This window comes from Staurois parvus, unplaced genomic scaffold (genome assembly GCF_062004578.1).
Source record: "Staurois parvus isolate SC_StPar_1 unplaced genomic scaffold, SC_StPar_1.0 ptg002357l, whole genome shotgun sequence".
Lineage (NCBI taxonomy): Eukaryota > Metazoa > Chordata > Amphibia > Anura > Ranidae > Staurois > Staurois parvus.
Window position 1 is genome coordinate 21 of NW_028320153.1, and position 17,480 is coordinate 17,500.

Here is a 17,480-nt window from a genome sequence, read left to right on the forward strand (position 1 = left end):
ATCAGTTTGAGTATATACAGGACACCATGCCCACACACAACATGCTTGTATCTCTCGTTGTCAATATAGCTGGCCACAGCCCCCCACTGAGTCCTGGTGTGTTGATTTGCGGTATCTCCCAGCAGGAGCTTTGCTGTCAATCAACACACCAGGGTTTACTAGGGGGCATGGCCAGTTATACTGCGTATGGGAGATGTAGTGCCCCCACAATCCTTTCTGGTGTGGTGATTTACGTTGACTCCATGCAGGAGCTTTGCTGTCAAACAACACATCAGGATTTCCCTCAATCCCCTCATGTTTTGCATTGTATTGGTATTGTTCCGTCACATGTTCTGTCCCCCTGTACAGCGCTGAGCGAACTATTGGCGCTTTATAAATACTGTATAATAATAATAATTTAGTAGGCAGCATGGCCCTTCCCATTCCCTTCTGTGTTGATTTACAGTGGCTCCCAGCAGGAGTTTTTACACACCAGGGCTTGGTATGGTATCAACATGAAATTCAGAAAACTAGCAGTTTTAATGATCACTGTTGTGTTTGATAATAGCAGCATACATGTTCTTTTAGTATTCTTTTCCTTTAAGAAAGTGTCCCCAGTTAGGTATTGCTTTTGTTTCAATAGGGAAAGTTTTAAAGGTGATGTATAATTTCACAAGGCTAATGTAAATTTTCTTTGGTGTAAATGTGAATTGTTAGATCTATATTAAATGTTGTGTGTGTTGTATTAGGACTGGACAAATCCCTTTCAACAGATCACAGAAGATACCAGAAATAGTCTCTGGTGATGAGTTCTAGACCAGGGGGGTCCTACAGCTCGGTCATTTTGTCCCTGCATTGTGACACATGTAGACACTTGTCTGCAGCCGCTACGTTGCGTGTTCATGCACCTCCAATTATGGCATAGACCTGTCCACATAGTTTTCTATGCGACCTCTAATCATACTTCATCCATATCCCAACTGGCTGACAGCAAGTGATGTAATCATTCAGCAGTAGTCACACAGTGCTTTGTCACTAAAGCATTACTAGTAAGGATACTGATTGGGTTTGCAAGCAGTGTGTATGGAGGTCTCATAGTTACAGAATACTGTTATATGTAGTGTAAGGGAGAGGAGAAGAGAGGGGATGGAACTGTGCATTCCAATCCTCCTCTTATTAGAGGGGTATATGCACCCATAGGGCTGCTGCACTATAGCATCCTGTACAATCTAGAGAAGTTCCACCATGCCACTGCTGCATTGTAAGGCATTGTCACCCTACCCAATACAACTGGCAGGATTACCAGGTAAAGTTTACCAGTTTGATAGTTATTCAAAAGACTGATGCCTAGATGTATAGGTGCATTTGTACACCTCTTGTATTCAGTTTTTATGTACTTAAAACGTCTGTTATGCGTTTTTTTCTTTTTCAGAAGGTGTACAGACAGCAACCCAATAGCAACATTTTCTTTCTTGCAGACAAGGCTAAAACACTGAGTGAATGCAGAAGTGAGTTCAGATGTGTTTTATGTTTATAGTTTTTAACATATAACAATATTTTAAATTTTTCTGTTCTTTTTGTTCTGTATGCATAGTAAACATTTCAGCAAAAAAATTGGAATGGGGAAATATACATTAGCCACTAGTCACTGCCAAACAATTTGTTTTACTTTGCTTTGTTTTAAGACATACAAAATGGGTGCTATATGCAGTGTAAAATGGCCCCCCTCCCCCAACTAACCCAAGCCATATGCGGCAAAATCCTTGCCCAGTCTATAGGTTTATTATTACTTATGAGCCACTTAGTGTAAATATAATTAGTTGATAAGGTTCGCTGACATTACGCACATCCTCATTAAATGTACAATTATACTAACCAAAAAATAACCAAAAAGAATGTCGCACTCCCAATTAATTAATAAATAAATCTTCAGTGCTGTGTACCAACATACACTCTGATATAATGTGATTGTTGCCAATTGATATACGATCAATATAAAACATTCAGTATATAAATCATTTGTGCCATGTAATTGCAACTGATAATGTGATAATTTACTCAAAATAAACAATAAAGGAGTCTCTGTGATAGATAGAGATAGATAGATAGATAGATAGATATATATATATGACAGTCCCAAAGAAAACGATATTGTGATCCAAAGTGTTATTTGTGACTTCCAGTGAATCCCTAATGTGATTAGGTTATGTGCTCACCTCCTTACAAGCCTAATATATAGGCATACTCCGCTTTTTGTTCACAATTGGAACCTGGTGTGATTATTTGTTGCACCGCCTGATGGATGGTGGGTATCCCTTATAGGCTTCCCAATGACCCCTCTCCTCATGTGCCAGTATCCCTGCTGGGATCTCTCCCTCCTTCTGCTGCTGTTTTTCTCGTCCTTCTCCCCAATCCTGTCCTAGGTTTTCCTCCGTATCAAGGTGTATGGAAAGAAAATAGGAATATAGTGCCTTATCCTTTTATATAAACTTTATTATGTGCCCAATAATGCACTCACATCTTATTAAAACATCAAGCGCTTTGTATAAAACAATCTTTAACTGTGTGCACCGCACTCAGTGTATACTCGCCTTTTTATATTTTAATCAGTCAACAATTATGGTTACAATTTTAATATGTTAATTAGTAGCATATGGCAAATACTATTAAGTAAAAAGGTACGATTATAATAGATTTAATACTAAGGAAAAGGGGATTGCATAAGGATTTCCTAAATAAGTAGCAGATACATAGATCAGCATACCAGTAGAAATACTATATAGATTGGGATAGAAATAAGTGATATGCAATCACATAAATACAATACTCGCATAATGATTTTATATAAAGATTAAGGTAAAATTTATTTTAAAATTTAATATTATGATTTTATTTCACATTTTAGTTTAAACATTTTATTTTTATTTTAAGTAATTATGATGTTTTTTGCGTTGTATAACCTTAACTGTTAATACATAAAATGTGTATTAAGGTTATACAACGCAAAAAACATCAAAATTACTTAAAATAAAAATAAATAATAATTAACATATTATAATTGTAACCATAATTGTTGACTGATTAAAATTATATAAAGGCGAGTATACACTGAGTGCGGTGCACACAGTTAAAGATTGTTTTATACAAAGCGCTTGATGTTTTAATAAGATGTGAGTGCATTATTGGGCACATAATAAAGTTTATATAAAAGGATAAGGCACTATATTCCTATTTTCTTTCCATACACCTTGATACGGAGGAAAACCTAGGACAGGATTGGGGAGAAGGAGGAGAAAAACAGCAGCAGAAGGAGGGAGAGATCCCAGCAGGGATACTGGCACATGAGGAGAGGGGTCATTGGGAAGCCTGTAAGGGATACCCACCATCCATCAGAGGGTGCAACAAATAATCACACCAGGTTCCAATTGTGAACAAAAAGCGGAGTATGCCTATATATTAGGCTTGTAAGGAGGTGAGCGCATAACCTAATCACATTAGGGATTCACTGGAAGTCACAAATAACACTGTGGATCACAATATCGTTTTCTTTGGGACTGTCATATATATATATATATATATATATATATATATATATTCTATCACAGAGACTCCTTTATTGTTTATTTTGAGTAAATTATCACATTATCAGTTGCAATTACATGGCACAAATGATTTATATACTGAATGTTTTATATTGATCGTATATCAATTGGCAACAATCACATTATATCAGAGTGCATGTTGGCACACAGCACTGAAGATTTATTTATTTAATTAATTGGGAGCTCGACATTCTTTTTGGTTATTCCTTGCCCAGTCTATAACATTTTCAACCTCTGTACTGCAGAGCCAGCACAATCTGATCCTATCCCACAGTTTTGTAATCCCGTCCTTATTTAGATATGCCAAACATACTTTTGCATTGCAATACACGGTTTCGTTGGGCAACTATGGGGCAAAGGAGGTTAAATGCTGATAAATGTAAAGTTATCCCCTGGGGTGCTAAGAATATACATGCATCATACATACTAGTGGGAGTACAACTGGTGAAATCAGTGGTGGAGAAGGATCTGGGTATTCTGGTATATCATAGGCTTAATAATAGCATGTAATGCCAAAATGAGCAATATAATATGAATAGATAAATTCGTTTTGGCCACCAATTCACAAAAAGGATATTGGAAGGCAGAGAAGGACAAACAAACTGATGAGAGGCATGGAGGAGGTCAGCTATGAGGAAAGAAAAGCTAAACTGAATTTATTCTCTCTTGAGAAGAGGAGATTAAGGGGGGATATGATCAACATGTATAAATACATAAGTGGTCGATATAGTGAACTTTGTGTACAGTTATTTACTTTAAGTTCATCACAGAGGACACTTTTTGTGTGGAAGAAAAGAGATTTGCCTCCAAATACAGAAAGGCTTCTTCACAGTAAGAGCTGTGAAAAATGTGGAATAGACTCCCTGAAGAGCTTGTTCTGGCCAGTTCAGTAGATGGTTTTAAAAAGGCCTGGATTATTTCCTAAATGCACAAAATATAACTGGATACATATATTTATAGGCCAAGTTGATCCAAGGAAGATCCAAGTTCTTTTTGTTTTGCCTTCCTCTGGATCAACTTTTTGTATATGGTAGTATATATGGAGGTTTTCTATTTGTGTACAGGTATGGTTTTTTTTTTTTTGTTATCTCTGTAGTTTGGACTGGTGTCTTTTTCAACCAGACGAACTATGCAACTTCTTTTTGGAAAATCAATGAAAATTTTTATTTGTACTGGATCTGTAAAATTGCCAGTCCCTTCTCTAAAGACTTTCAGGCAGCTGTCTTGTCATAATGAAGCCCTGTTTATACAGTTTATGTGATATGGACATTTGCTGCTGTAAGCATCCATGTTTACATAACCATTTATCATCAAAAGCTCAAGCGTAAGCATTTGATGCAGAATTATTTTACTTTGATAATGTTTCAAGTTAAATATACATTTATTTGCTTATTTAGGAAGCTTTTCCAATTGTTTACTTGTGGGGAACAAAAACAATAACAAGGATCAATATGACCGCACAAACCTGTGAAATCTGTTTAGGAAAGGTCAACTCAGAAATACAAAATCAGTGACCTAACTATACAAATGTTTTTTTGTTTAATTTTTAACAGAAACACTGGATGACCTGAAACATACATTTCAGATTCTTGAAAGTTCTGAAAAGATACAAGACAATAAATAAAGCCTTTGTGAGGGTTCCAAGATGTGTGGAATATGTTGTACTGTCAGTTTATGTGCTCATGTGGACACATCTTTTTATCAGGAAAACATGAAGCTAAAACGAAGAGGCCCCAATAGCAGCCAGCAACTAATTAGAAGTGACCCCACCCACCATTACAGTTGTTTCTTTTCTGGGCATGTACTTCATCTAAGAGGAGAGCTGACTCCACAGCCTCTGCAGGATGAAAACGGCAATATTTTTCTATGGAATGGAGAAGTTTTTGGAGGAATTGATATTTTGTCTACAACGAACGATACCTTTGTAATGTTTCAGCATTTAACTTCTTGTGATAATGTGCATGACTTATTGTCAATCTTCTCTAAGGTGCAGGGACCTTGGGCTTTTATTTACTATCAAAGCAAAAATCACAGCCTCTGGTTTGGAAGAGATTATTTTGGTCGGAGAAGTCTTTTGTGGAAATTTAGTGATAATCTGGAAGAAATCTTGAGTTTGACTTCCGTGGCAGAATCCCTAACTGATAATGATCATTGGCAGGAAGTCCCAGCATCAGGGATTTTCAGGTGTGACCTGAGTACATGTGCACTGTTAAAATCTATATCACTGACCTGGTATCCATGGGTATCTGTATCAGGCATGCAGCTTGGTGAAGCAACAGTACACGACGAGGAACAAAAATGGATTTTAAACACCCTTCCAAAATGTGTAACTCAACTAACTATTGGAAGTAATGGACTCCTTGTGCCAGTTTCTGAATTGAACACAGACATTCCTGAAACATTTTCTGAGCAGAAATGCAAAACCACTTGTAAGAAAGTAAATTTAGAAGAACTTAAATTGCTGATTTCTGAAGAACACAAGAAAAATATTCAGTTGTTTGTAAATGTTTTAAGTGAAGCTGTGCTGAAACGAGTTCTGAACCTCCCACGCTTAAATGAGTCTTTGTGTCCAGCACTTGAAAAGCAAGCAAATGTTGCAATACTTTTTTCTGGTGGAATTGACTCCATCATTTTAGCTGCCCTTGCAGATCGCCATGTTCCAACTGAGGAACCCATTGACCTTTTAAATGTAGCTTTTATGATGAGGACCCCAAATCAGCAGAAGGGACCTTTGAAAAAATGCAGTCGAGGGAAGATTCCAAATTCTACAATCAGAGGAAACCATTCCAATCCTGATGCTTTGGCGATAGATCCCTTTAATGTCCCTGATAGAATAACAGGCAGATCTGGTTTGGAGGAGCTTAAAGCCTTGAGTCCAATGAGAATATGGAATTTTGTAGAAATCAATGTCACTCCGGAGGAACTGAAGCAAATGAGGCAAGAGTACATATCTCAGTTGATCTATCCATTGAACACGGTACTTGATGATAGCATTGGCTGTGCTGTTTGGTTTGCTTCTAGAGGAATAGGTATGCTGCAAATTAATGGAGAATTAAGACCCTACAACAGCACTTCTAAGGTAATTGCCGTGTTTAAAGGAGCCATGGAATATGGGCTTAGCTAATGTAACTGACTTAAATCTGTCTGAAATGTTTGAAGCGGTAGTAAACTCTTGTTACAAAAAAAAGGAAAACACAAAACAAAGGTCCCTCAGCAGGTTATTGCTAGAATGCACAGCACACTAGCACATTAAGACAGACTTGCCTGTAAAGCAGATCCCTCTAATGGTGTGCTATCACCACTGACAGGGCTTCCATCTTTACCCAGTCTTTCTTCTAAGCACGTGAACTCCGGCTGTTTGAATGGTGTGGCTGCGATGATGTCACTTATGTGCATGGGATCACAGCATTTTTGCATGTAACCATCCATTCACAGTACGGTGCGCATGCGCTGGTGATGTCACCAGCCACTACAAATATGAATATCTCCTAAACGGTGTATGTTTAGGAGATAGTCACTGTACCCATTGTTGTTTGTTGTGCAGATGCCTTTCTCACATCTGTACAACAAAGGTTTTATACAAAGATCCCCAAGTCTTATTTGATGCAAGTAACAATACACAAAGTACTCCTGTAGAGGCAGTTTAGAAAATAGCAATGGGAGTTGACAGATTTATGTAAAATAAAACAGTGCAGCGCTAATAGACATACAGATTTAGAAACAAAATCAATAAAGCAATATAATACAGTTGCAAGAAAAAGTATGTGAACCCCTTGGGATTACGTGGAGTTTTGCATGAATTGGGCATAAAATGTGCTCTGAACGTCATCTAAGTCACAACAATAGAAGAACACAGTCTGCTGAACATAATACTACACAAACATTAGATGTTGCCATGGTTTAATTGCACATAACATGTAAACATTCAGAGTGCAGGGAGGAAAAAGTATGTGAACCTTTGGACTTAATAACTGGTTGACCCTCCTTTGGCAGAAATAACCTCAACCAAACATTTCCTGTAGTTGCAGATCAGACCTGCACAACGATCTGGAGTAATTTTGGACCACTCCTCTCTCTTCACAAAACTGTTTCAGTGTAGCAATATTCTTGGGATGTCTGGTGTGAATCGCTCTCTTAAGGTCATGCCACAGCATTTCAATCGGGTTGAGGTCAGGACTCTGACTAGGCCACTCCAGAAGGCGTATTCTGTGCTGTTGCAGCCATTGTTTTGTTGAATTACTTGTATGCTTTGGGTCATTGTCCTGTTGCATCACCCATCCTCTGCGGAGCTTCAGTTGGCGGACAGATGGTCGTACGTTTTCCTGTAAAATGTCTTGATAAACTCTGGAATTCATTTTCCCATCAATGACAACAATCCGTCCAGGCCCTGAGGCAGCAAAGCAGCCCCAAACCATGATGCTCCCTCCGCCATGTTTTACAGGTTTTGACGTTGGTGTGCTGTGTCTTTTTTTCTCCACACATAGTGTTGTGTGTTCTTCCAAAACAACTCAATCTTGGTTTCATCTGTCCACAGTATATTTTGTCAGTAGTGCTGTGGAACATCCAGGTGCTCTTTTGCAAACTTCAAACGTGCTGCAATATTCTTTTTGGACAGCAATGGCTTCCTCCGTGGTGTCCTCCCATGTACTCCATTCTTGTTTAATGTTTTCCTTATTGTAGATGTGTCAACAAAAATGTTAGCATGTGCCAGAGATTTCTGTAGGTCTTTAGCTGACACTCTGGGATTCTTCTTTATCTCATGCAGCATTCTGCGCTGTGCTCTTGCAGTCATTTTTACAGGACGACCACGCCTAGGGAGAGTAGCAACAGTGCTAAACTTTCTCCATTTGTAGACAGTCTGTCTTACCGTGGACACATGAACATCAAGGCTTTTGGAGATACTTTTGTAAGCCTTTCCAGCTTCATACAAGTCAACAATTCTTGATCGTTGGTCTTCTGAGAACTCTTTTCTGCGAGGCATGGTTCACATCAGACAGTACTTCTTGAAACCAGTAAACCCAAAACAGATGTGTGTTTTTTAAGGGCAGGACAGCTGTCAGAAACACATCCAATATCATCACACTGATTGGAGTCAAGGTTGGCTCACTCCTGGCTCCAATTAGCTCTGGGAGAAGTCATTAAGCTAGGGCCTCACATACTTTTTCCTCCCTGCACTGTGAATGTTTACATGTTATGTGCAATTAAACTATGGCAACATCTAATGTTTGTGTAGTATTCTGTTCAGCAGACTGTGTTCTTCTATTGTTGTGACTTAGATGACGTTCAGAGCACATTTTATGGCCAATTCATGCAAAACTCCACGTAATCCCAAGGGGTTCACATACTTTTTCTTGCAACTGTATATCCAGATGACATAAATAAATATAATAGGGTAAAAAGATATGATCTATTCAATGGTAATAGTCCTGCAATTTCAAGCCAGTGCTGGTATCTGATATTAATATGAGAAATGTGCACTCACCGGACGTGCACAATAAAAGTGCAAGGTATATATCCAGGTATCCGCAAGGACAGGGGGCTCCCTCTCTGGATACAAAAGGCACTGGGCGTCTAAAGAAAAAAATGCTCCCCGCATGGGGTCAGGAACTGAAGAATGCCCATAGTAATATGGTTAAAGTAAAAGTAATTTATTAGCATAGTAAAAAGCGGATGCATTCAGGGCAATATAAAATGTGTTAGAGATGAACATAGGACTAACTGTCCCTAAAGAGGAATGGCCGCCGGAGCTCCACGATGCTCCGACAGCGTGACGTCACGGCATGAGTAGGCTCCTCCTTGACAGACTGCTACATGTGCCCTCAAAGGTGCATGAGTTTCTTCTCTAGCTGCATCAATTTTCTTCTTCAGAGCACCACAGTAAACCTCCTATGGTCACTGCCTCTGGTGCATTTCCTGCATCTGTCTATTAACCTTTCACCATTATGGGCATCTTCAATAACCAGTAGTAGGCATAGCAGGAGATGAATTAAGAAAAATTATTATTATGGCGCCTAGTGTTACTGATAACACCAACAGAATATATATTAAATGTGATATAAAATTTGCAGCTGCCTCTATAAGGTGGATTTTCCCACTTGTGCAAACTAATATTTTTAAATAGACAGGTGCTAAGCAAATACAGTGTGTTTGTATATGTAAAAGAAGCATGGTTCACAACATGCCCCTGTATCCAAGCGTCTTGTGCCAACAGGTATAAGTGAATTACTCACTCACCAGACCTTTTGACCCCGGTTAAGGCGGTCAAATGCGCATTTTGGTAGTGTATGGAGCCATCCTCTTTGGTTTTCCTAGGGTGTTTCTCCCCTCCAACAGCTCTCCATTAAACAAGCCCAAGGATATGGCAATAAGGTTAATAGCAAACTCTCCAATTCATCTGTGTGCTCAATGCAGACAGTTCCTTTCTTGAGGAGATACCAAACAAATGTAAGACCGTTTTAAGTGTAGAATTTATTAAATTGACAATGTACACGAAAGTAATCAGATGTACACTCACGTGAAGCGGTGCCTATTGTACCGCCACCAGTAAATACAGCTTGTGAATATCAAATATGGCCGACATGCGCTCCAAGCCTTGCTCTCGCTATGGCTGAATGTGACTTAATCACTCTTCGACATACCTTTCACCCAGAGGCATCTTGATTACTAGAAGAACATAAATACAATAACAAAATGCACATTTGACCACATTAACCTGGGTCAAAAGGTCTGGTGAGTGAAAATTCACTTATACCCTGTTGGCACATGGTGAAGATAGATACTTTTATGGGTCACAGCGCAGTGGATTATAAAAGGACTGTCACTTCTCTAATATATATGTGTGTATATATATATATATATATAATGTGTATGTATGTATATATATATATATATATATATATATATGTGTGTATGTATATAGTCACTTATGGACTTTCATTTTGTTTATGTATATTAGGATGACCTAGCACCTCCAATAGGTACAATATATTAAGATGCTTGAATAGCAGGAGATGGGTCAGAGGCAGCACCGGTTTTGTGGTCTTCTGGGACGCTGAACGAAAAAGTAATGCTTGTGTGCCAGCATTGGAAAGTGCTTCTTTACTAAAATGTTTTTCCGGGTTTACTTTAATCCCAGCACTGACATTTCAGTTAGATGCTACATGCTGGAAGCTATTCAGATCTGAGGCAAGTGTCAAAGTAACAGAATTCCCACCAGAAAGTTCTGTTGTGCTATTGATGGGCAGTTTAATGCATAGAAAGAGAATGCGCAGGAGCTTTGACTTCCCCATGCATGATACAGAAAGTTGATGAGTAGAGGCATAAGCTTACACCAGATCTAGTTTTCTTTGCAAGAAAAGTTAAGCTGACATGCATTCTGATACAGGACCTATTCTGAAGCTGCTCTGTCCTATCCTATTGCTATATTATGCTGCTTGATGTTCCAGCTCCTAGAGAAAACCCCCATGAAAATAAACCCCATTGCAATACAGGAGCTGAGTTTTATGGTACCTGCTTCATGGTATGATTCTAGCAGCCATTGTGATTGAGATACCAAAAAAGTATATCTTTTGCATATTCAAGCTTACTCATGGCTCACTGACTTTTCCTGGGAAAGTTTAGCTTGGGAAGCACAAGGAAGAATAGGTTCAAGTATTCAAGTATTAAACCATTGCAGTGCTGCTTAATCCGCTCATTTCTGAACTACAGGTTGTGCTGACTGGTATTGGTGCAGATGAACAGCTTGGTGGTTACTCTCGTCATAAAGTCAAATTCAATATGCTGGGATACAAGGGTCTTCTTGAGGAGCTAAGTATGGAATTGGGACGCATCTCCTCTAGAAACCTTGGGCGAGATGACAGAGTTATTGGTGACCATGGCAAAGAAGCAAGGTAAGCCAAAGTATTTTTTTTTTTTTTTAACACTGCACTTTTAATACATGTTAAAGCAAACCTGTTTCCCAAAAGAGCAACTCTGTTTTGAAGCAAGAGGGTCTAAATTACACTCAATTAGAATTTTGAAAGAGGATCAGAATTGTAAACCTTAATTTCTATCATGACAGGATTCATTTAGGAAACCTGTATGGCAAAAAAAAATCCCAAAAAGACCATTCTCATGCAATAGAAGAGCCCTTTCACTTGCCTTCTTACCAGCATGTGTCTCCAACCTTCTCAGTTTCCTTGCTGTAGCCTACATCAGTCTTTCCTGCATTTGACACTTCCTGAAGTATCAGAATGCTTGTTCCCTTCACTATGCACTGATGTTCCTTCCTCTGACCCCTACACAGCAGAGATTAAAAAGTACATGGAAGGAAGTGCAGCAGAGAGCACAGGCATTCAAACACACCCAAATATGTCAGACTGATGAAGGCTGCAGCAAAATTGTAGGAGACACAGGCTGAAAGGTGAGAATACGATCTTATCTATTGCACAGAATGTGTTCCTGCACTGTGTAGGATATTTATGTGCAGGGGCGGATTGACCATTCAAGCAATAGGGCACTGCCTGAGGGCCCGGGGTCAGTAGAGGGCCCCATGAGATGTCCCTGGTACCTTTCATTGGCTTTTTCATAGGCTTTTTTTTGGGTGTGGGCAAGGACACGGGCCCCATGATCCCCTATTGCCCGGGGGCCCCATGAGTTGTCAGTCCGCCCCTGTTTATGTGATATTCCTTATCTGCCATTTTAAAGGAAACCTGTGACTACAAACATGTAGTAGCATTGCTGCTATTATTTTATCATCAGTAGACTCCATTATATGTTGTGTACTACTGTGACTGGGTGCCCACCTCTGCTATTCCATAGTTTTATTATGATGCCTCTGTATGAGCCATGCTATGAAATGTTAGGAAGGAGGGCATACTCAAGTAGCACCCATCTTTCTAGGCACATAACCATGCATGCCTGTAGCCTTATATATAGCTAGGTTTTCTTGTCCTTGGTTACCAGCAGGGATGAGCTCAGGCATGTTCGTGTCCGACCAGGATGCTGTCAAAGCAAACAATCAATCCTAGGCAGTGGAGGCATTCCCTGCCCTGCAACTGCAAGTATACAAGCATCATCATGATTGGCTGTCCACTTTGACAGCTTCCTGGCAGGATAACTCGGGCAGGCTTGGACTCCTATCTGAACACACCTGAGCTGATCCCTAGTAGCCAGGTAACATATCTAGCATCTAACCTAACACAGCCATAATTGTCTCACAAAAACTTTCGCCTAACTTGGCTGTACTACATTGTCATAAATAACCTTTTGTGAAAGTTGACCAACATCCACAAAAACTGGGTAATTTAGATTTTAATAGCGAAATCCTAGAATATTTTAACACATTTGCCTTTCGTGCTTTTTTTGAGCCAAGTTTCTACATGGATACCTATATATGTGACTGTTTTGTGAAAAAAAAAAACATGCAGTTTCTGAGGTTGTATGGGCTATATTACATCCTGAGCTTTAGTAGCCAGTGAAACCTAGGCACGAGGTTGTCAAGACTTTAAAACTTATAAAACCTAAGACTTCTTATTGCACGAGCTGTTTCTTTACACTTGATGTGAATTATAGACCAACTTGTCAAAAATTTTATTTGTGTCTGTATCCGATATGAGTGACTCCACTCTTCTGGTCTATTGACAAGATGGGGAAAAAGACAGCAATAAAAGCATTTTCTAGAAGACTGAGGAAAATGTTGTCCCTAAGAAAGAGATATTTTAATTTCTTGTTTTGTTAAGGTGTGTGAGAGATCAGAAAGAGAACTCTTCTAAAACATTTAGGCCTTGTTCACACCATACATGCAGAAAAACTAATGGAAACTGACACACACATTTCTCTTGCAGAGACATTAGTTTACATCAGTTTTCATGCGTGTTTTTTTTCATGTTTCCTGCTTAGAAAAAAATCTGCATGATACTAGGGTTGTGGTGTGAACAGGGCACAGAGAATAATAATTTTTTTGTGCCCATGCAGAATGCATGCAGAAAACCTGAGGTCTCTGCACCATGGTGTGAATAAGCCTATAAAATCTGGCATGGCGAATCACAAACTAAAGCATTTCAAATCTCAACAGAAACACAGAAAACTGTAAAAAAAACCAAAAAAGAAAAAAAAGACTGGTTCAAAGTCTTCCACATTCTATAATAAGATGAACATAGCTGCAGTTAGGCTTTTATCGTGATGGTTTGATACACAAGAGTGTTTGTTTACCCCAGGGCTTGACAAATCCCAGGTGCCAGGTTGCCATGGCATCTGGAAATTGTGTCCAGTGGTCTGCTGCAGGGACCCTTGTGCTTGGGGACAACCCCCCCCGTGCAGTGCAGCGATCGGGCTGTCCGGTACTTGAGGCTGAGGCGCTGTGGGAACTGCCCGCCCACCTCCAACATCTCCTTCTCCGTTTGACAGCTGGGTGCTGTGGTTTTTAGTTGCGGGTGCCAGATTCTGCCAGTGAGTGGACAGGGAGTGTGGGGCAGCTGGCTATGGCTTCAGTTCATTGTATCCACCCTGATCTCCCACTATGAGGGAAACACAGGTTTGAGTTAGGTAACAGAATAGATCCAATCTGATTATCCATTTCGCCCCATCAGTGCTTTCTATTAGTGTCTCCTATCAGTGCCTACTCATCAGTGATGCATATCAGTGCAGCCTCATCAGAGCCACCTATTAGTGCTCATCAGTGCCTATGCGTGCCGCCTATTAGTGTCCATCCTTGCCTATCAATGCCTTCTCATCAGTGCCATCTATCAGTACCTCCTCATCAGTAGCGCCTATCAGTGCAGCCTCATCAGAGCACATCAGTGAAGGAGAAAAATTACTTATCTGCAAAGTTTTATAAAAGAATAACTTTTTTTTTTTAATTTTCGGTCTTTATTTGCCTGGCACCAGGTATGAGCAATTCCTATTGCCAGATGCCTCGGACATGCAGTTCTGGGCGCCAGGCAGCTGATTTTAAAAAACTTTTTAGCTGGCTCCTACATTTTAGACCTCATGCACACTGGACGTTTTTACAGCTGCTGTTTTTGACTTTTGACGGTTTTTTTTTTTTCTACAGCCAGTAAACTCCCCAACATGTTATCCTATGTGTCCATGCACACATAGACTGTAATCAATGTTTTTTCTGGCAGGGAAAAAAACCCAGAACTAGTGGGTTTCTAGAGGAGTAGTTTTTTTAGCTGTAAAAACGCAGTAAATTGCGTTTTTTGGATGATTTTTTTACCCCCCCCCCCCCCCCAAAAAAAATTTTTTTTATTTTTTTTGCTTAGAAAAAAACACCCCTCTCTAATTCTCTAATAAACGCTAAAACTGCTAACGTTACCAGCATTAAAATGCCCAAGCAAATTTTGTCAAGCCTTGGTTTAACCACTTCAATACTGGGCACTTTTATCCCCTTCCTGCTTAGGCCAATTTTCAGCTTTCAGCATTCTCACACTTTGAATAACAGTTGTGCAGTCATGCAACACTCTACTCAAACAAAATTTTTATAATTTTGTTCACACAACTAGAGCTTTCTTTTGGTGGTATTTAATCACCACTAGGTTTTTTATTGTTTGCTAAATTAATGAAAAAAATCTGAAAATTAAAAAAAAACCCAAAAAAAACCCACGTTTTTTCTTCATAAATTTAGGCTAAGATGAATTCTACTTGATTTCTTTGAAAATAACACAAATCAATATTTATTATTTAGTCTGTGGGAAAGTTATAGAGTCCACAAACTATGGCACTGATTATATATACTGTATCTGAAAATTGGTCAATCTTGAAGTACTGACGGCCAATACAATTTCTTGAGGCCCAGAAATGTCAGGGCAGTACAGATATCTTCCAAACGTCCCCTTTTTGCAAAGTCCGAGGTGCTTATTTAGAGGCATGGCGAGTTTTTTGAAGTTGTAATTTTTTGTCATTTTTTGGAAAATGAAGAAATTAATTTTTTTCCACAAAAAAATTTTTTTTTCTACATACTGTCACCATTGAAGTACAGTGTAATCGTATAACTTGTGTGGTTGTGATCAGGGACACTGACTGGTGACAGTACAAAAAAGTGTTGTTTTTTTTTGTTTCTCTCTCTCTCTCTCTCTCTCTTCTCTATGAGCAAGCATTTAACTGAATGAAGTCGATTCATTCAGTTTTTTTGTTGTGATTAGCTGTGATTGGCCCCAACTAATCACATGGATACAGATGGGCTGTGATTGGCCCAGTCTATACATTTGATCACTGTGACCAACCACAACTAGTGACACAATTGTATACAATGGATGGCATGAAAGGAAACCATCCATTGTTTACAGCTGTCATGTGACCTGCTATGATTGGTCACATGGCACTGGCAATGGGCCCGCACACAGATCTCTCATCGGGTGTGTCTGAGATACACAGCTGGTGACAGATCTTGCCACAGTGAGGCCCCGCGCGATTGTGTGATCCGGTAGGATGTCATATGACGCCCATCTGAATCGTCGAGAGTCTCACTCAGCTGTCATTTTGTTATTGGCTGGGTGGGAACAAGTTAATAAGGCATCTATTTCAATTCATGCTATATCACTTTAAAACTAGATGGTTTTCATAAGGTGTCTCCACAATGTCATTGCAGATCTCGCCAGCTTGTATTGTCGCTCCAAGCAGCTGATGAAACTGGAATCAAACCCAGGCATATTAAGCAAGAACTACACTGCTCAAAAAAAATTAAAGGGACATTTTGAAAACACATCAGATCTCAATAGGGAAAAATATCATGCTGGTTATCTATACTGATATGGACTGGGTAATAGGAACGTAAGGATGCCTCATCGTTTGATGGAAATGAAAACCTACTGAATTCAAAGTGAATTCAAACACCACCCTGAAAATCAGAGTGAAAAAATGATGCAGCAGGCTAGTCCATTTTGCTGAAATTTCATTGCAGCAACTCAAAATGGTACTCAGTAGTTTGTATGACCCCCATGTGCTTGTATGCATGCCTGACAACGTCGGGGTATGCTCCTAATTAGACGACTGATGGTGTTCTGGGGTGTTTCCTCCCAGATCTGAACCAGGACATCACTGAAATCCTGGACAGTCTGAGGTGCAACCTGGCATCGTCCGATGGACCGAAACATGATCTATTTGTTGTTCTATTGGATTTAGGTCAGGCGAGCGTGGGGGCCATTCAATGGTATCAATTCCTTCATCCTCCAGGAACTGCCTGCATACTCTCGCCACATGAGGCCGGGCATTGTCGTGCATCAGGAGGAACCCAAGACCCACTGCACCAGCGTACGGTCTGAAAATGGGTCCAGGGATATCATTCCGATACTTAATGGCAGTCAGGGTGCCATTGTCTAACCTGAACAGGTCTGTGTGTTCCTGCATGGATATGCCTCCCGAGACCATCACTAACCCACCACCAAAACAGTCATGCTGAACGATGTTACAGGAAACATAACGTTCTCCATGGCTTCTAGAGACCCTTTCACGTCTGTTGTGTGCTCAGGGTGACCCTGCTCCCATCTATGAAAAGCACAGGGTGCCAGTAGCGGACCTGCCAATTCTGGTGTTCAGTGGCTAATGCCAATCGAGCTCTATGGGCAGTAAACACAGGGCCCACTAGAGGACATCGGGTCCTCAGGCCACCCTCATGAAGTCGGTTTCTGATTGTTTAGTCAGAGACATTCACACCAGTGGCCTTCTGGAGGTCATTTTGTAGGACTCTGGCAGAGCTCATCCTGTTCCTCCTTGCACAAAGGAGCAGATATACCAGTCCTGCTTAAGGACCTCCTACGGCCCTGTCCAGCTCTCCTAGAGTAACTTACTGTCTCCTGGAATCTCCTCCATGCTCCTGGTACTGTGCTGGGCAACACAGCAAACCTTCTGGCAATGGCACGTACTGATGTGCCATCCTGGAGGAGTTGGACTGCCTGTGCAACCTCTGTAGGGTCCAGGTAT

At 40.0% G+C, this 17,480-nt stretch overlaps 1 protein-coding gene across 2 annotated transcripts in view; it reads left to right on the forward strand.

The window, feature by feature from the left end:
- The first annotated feature begins 1,403 nt into the window (after positions 1-1,403).
- ASNSD1 (asparagine synthetase domain containing 1) overlaps positions 1,404-17,480 on the forward strand; it is a 17,724-nt gene continuing 1,647 nt past the window's right edge. For both annotated transcript variants that reach the window (XM_089665803.1, XM_089665802.1), the window contains exons 1-3: positions 1,404-1,487; positions 5,135-6,660; positions 11,289-11,470. In XM_089665803.1, coding sequence (XP_089521929.1) covers positions 5,227-6,660; positions 11,289-11,470 — 1,616 coding nt within the window. In that variant the 5' untranslated portion in view covers positions 1,404-1,487; positions 5,135-5,226. The remainder of the gene's footprint in view (positions 1,488-5,134; positions 6,661-11,288; positions 11,471-17,480) is intronic.